This window comes from Octodon degus, unplaced genomic scaffold, assembly GCF_000260255.1.
Source record: "Octodon degus isolate 3935 unplaced genomic scaffold, OctDeg1.0 scaffold00096, whole genome shotgun sequence".
In the NCBI taxonomy this organism is placed as follows: Eukaryota; Metazoa; Chordata; class Mammalia; order Rodentia; family Octodontidae; genus Octodon; species Octodon degus.
This window is the reverse complement of record NW_004524672.1, coordinates 10,570,566-10,572,946: the sequence shown is the minus strand read 5'-3', so window position 1 is coordinate 10,572,946 and position 2,381 is coordinate 10,570,566. Positions and strand designations below refer to the sequence as shown.

The following is a 2,381-nucleotide window of genomic DNA, read 5'->3' as shown; positions in this document are numbered from 1 at the left end:
AAATTTAACCTTAAACTGTAGGCATTAAAACTATGCGTTCATTCTAGGGAGTCTTGGCAATTTTTCACTGATGTGACTTGGAATGAACGGGATCAGACAACCATGAAAACACCACCTGCAGTATAATCAGGTATTGCGGGTGGTGCCAAGGTACAAATCCACTGGCATACATATGTAAAAGTTGTGGGCTGCAGACCTAGCTGAATATAGCTCAGCAGCAGAATGTTTCTGTGTAAGGTCCTGGATTTGAACTGGAGTAGATCACCAAACAGAAAACAAATTACCAAACACCAAAGAAAACAAAAAGTGTAAAACTTTAATAGATTATTAGAGGAAAAGAGCAAAAAAGTGTGCAAAAATCTGGTAATTCAACTTCAGATGTTATTTCTGATGATTTTATGTCTCAAAAACTCACAGGAGGGGCCAGGGAGATGGCTCAGTGGAATAAGCACTTCCTTGGCAAGTGCAAGGGCCTGAGTTCAACCCCTAGTTCCGCTAAAAAAACCCCCAAAAAAACAAAACAAAAAAAAACAAAAAAAAACCAACAACAACAACAAAAAAAAACAAACTCACAGGAAAAGATGGTGAGGAAATAATTAAAGCCAATATATTCCCTTAAAATATTAATGATAAAATTATGGTGGTATATTAGCTGTGTTTAAAGCTTGCAAAAGAAGTCTCCCATGTCTCATTTTGCTTTAGCAAGTGATGAACTAGGTAGTACAGTATGGAATATAACTGAAAGACATTTTGTCACATTTAGATTTGCAAAACAAGAAAATCTACGAAGGTGCCTGTTTCAAATCCAAAGCCAGCTCCAAACATTTTTTTGGGGGGGTGGATCAGTAACATTGTGTGTAAATCATCTAGAATGACACCTAACATATAGTAAATGCTCAACAAATATTAGTTATTGTCGCACCATTTCTTGGGAAAGATACGTATGGAGAAAGTAGCACTAGATGCTCACTTACTTGCTCCTGAAGGCTCTGTGCCAAGGCTTGCTGAAGCTCTTGCTCTTCCCTTTCACGCTCCATATCATACTGCTGGAGCCAATCAACCTCTCCCTGAGATCCTTCTGGAGTTTTGTTTTCTTTATTCTCATCACAGTCTTTGGTTATCTCAGCAAAACTGGCAGGATCTGAAGAAAGAGAATGTAATATTATTTTGGAAATTTCTCTCTGATAAACTGAAATATCAGGACTACAATGACATCTACTGTTAAGAGTAACTTACCATAACCCCATCTAAGCATTACTGCATATAATTCATCTTACCACATGAACACTGTGGTTTCCAAATCCAAGCACTATGAACAACTGAGATGGGATAGTGTTTTTTGGGGCTGGGGACAGGGAGGTATCTGTTAAACCACAGAACTGTAAAGTTTCAGCAGCATCCCTGGCCTCTTCCTCCTAAATGCCATTAACACTCATCTCTAGTTGTGACAACCAAAAATGAAAAGACATTGCCAAATGGTCCTCTAAAGGAGAGGTGTGACCAGCTCATAATTGATAACTACTGTACAGCAATGGTCTGAAACATGAACAGATCGTAAGTAGGACACAATGATTAAGGATGGGGAAGAACAAATATCTGTAATATCCAGAGGTCACAGTGTCACATGATCAAGTTCTAGAAATATAGTATTGTTAGAGTAAATGAAGTATGAATTAGCTAAAATGATTACTGGGATTTTCCCACTCACTAAACTGTATGTCAAAACAGTGTTTACTTTCATATTAATAACTAAGCTAATGAGGGCTGGCAATGTACCTCAGCGGTACAGCATGTACTCAGCATGCATGAGGCCTGGGTTTTAATCCTTAGCACCCCTCAAACTCTCCCAAATTAAAAAAGTCTTGTATATATTCTAAATCAAATTAGCTAAGTAGAAAATAATAGATGCTATAGAAAGCTGTCACAGTCTATACGTTTATATTCATTCAGGCAGGTAAGAAAAAGTTTTTTCTTTTTCATTTTGGTTCCTTCTCAACCCCTAGGCTATGGCTATTAACTAGCCACTAGTGATACATGGAAATGATGTTCTGGTTATCTGAATTATGTAACAAAATCTCACAGTAATGAGGTAAGAGTGGAAGAGAACTTTTGAAAATCATAAAACATTTTACCAAAGTAAAAATTCTCATTGAGTTAAGGCAAGTCACATAAAAAAGAATTTAATCAGTCAATGAAAATTATCTTTATATATTCATTTTATGAAACTTCATATAAGTTAGTATATATGGGCTGGTGAGATGGCTCAGTGGTCTAAAGCACCTACTTAGAACAAGCTTAGCAAAGCTCAGGGACTGCGGTTCAATCCCCCAGCACCACATGCCAGCCAGCCCCGCCCCCTGGTGGGCTGAGCTGGCCACACA

At 37.8% G+C, this 2,381-nt stretch overlaps 1 protein-coding gene across 2 annotated transcripts in view; it reads left to right on the top strand.

The window, feature by feature from the left end:
• Positions 1-2,381, top strand: part of Vil1 (villin 1) — a 49,085-nt gene that overhangs the window by 38,084 nt on the left and 8,620 nt on the right. Inside the window, exon 20 of one of the 2 annotated variants that reach the window (XM_023723027.1) lies at positions 48-150. The exons of the other annotated variant lie outside the window; for it this stretch is intronic. Coding sequence (XP_023578795.1) covers positions 48-71 — 24 coding nt within the window. The 3' untranslated portion in view covers positions 72-150. Of the gene's footprint in view, positions 1-47; positions 151-2,381 lie in introns of those variants that run through there. 2 annotated transcript variants of the gene reach the window in all.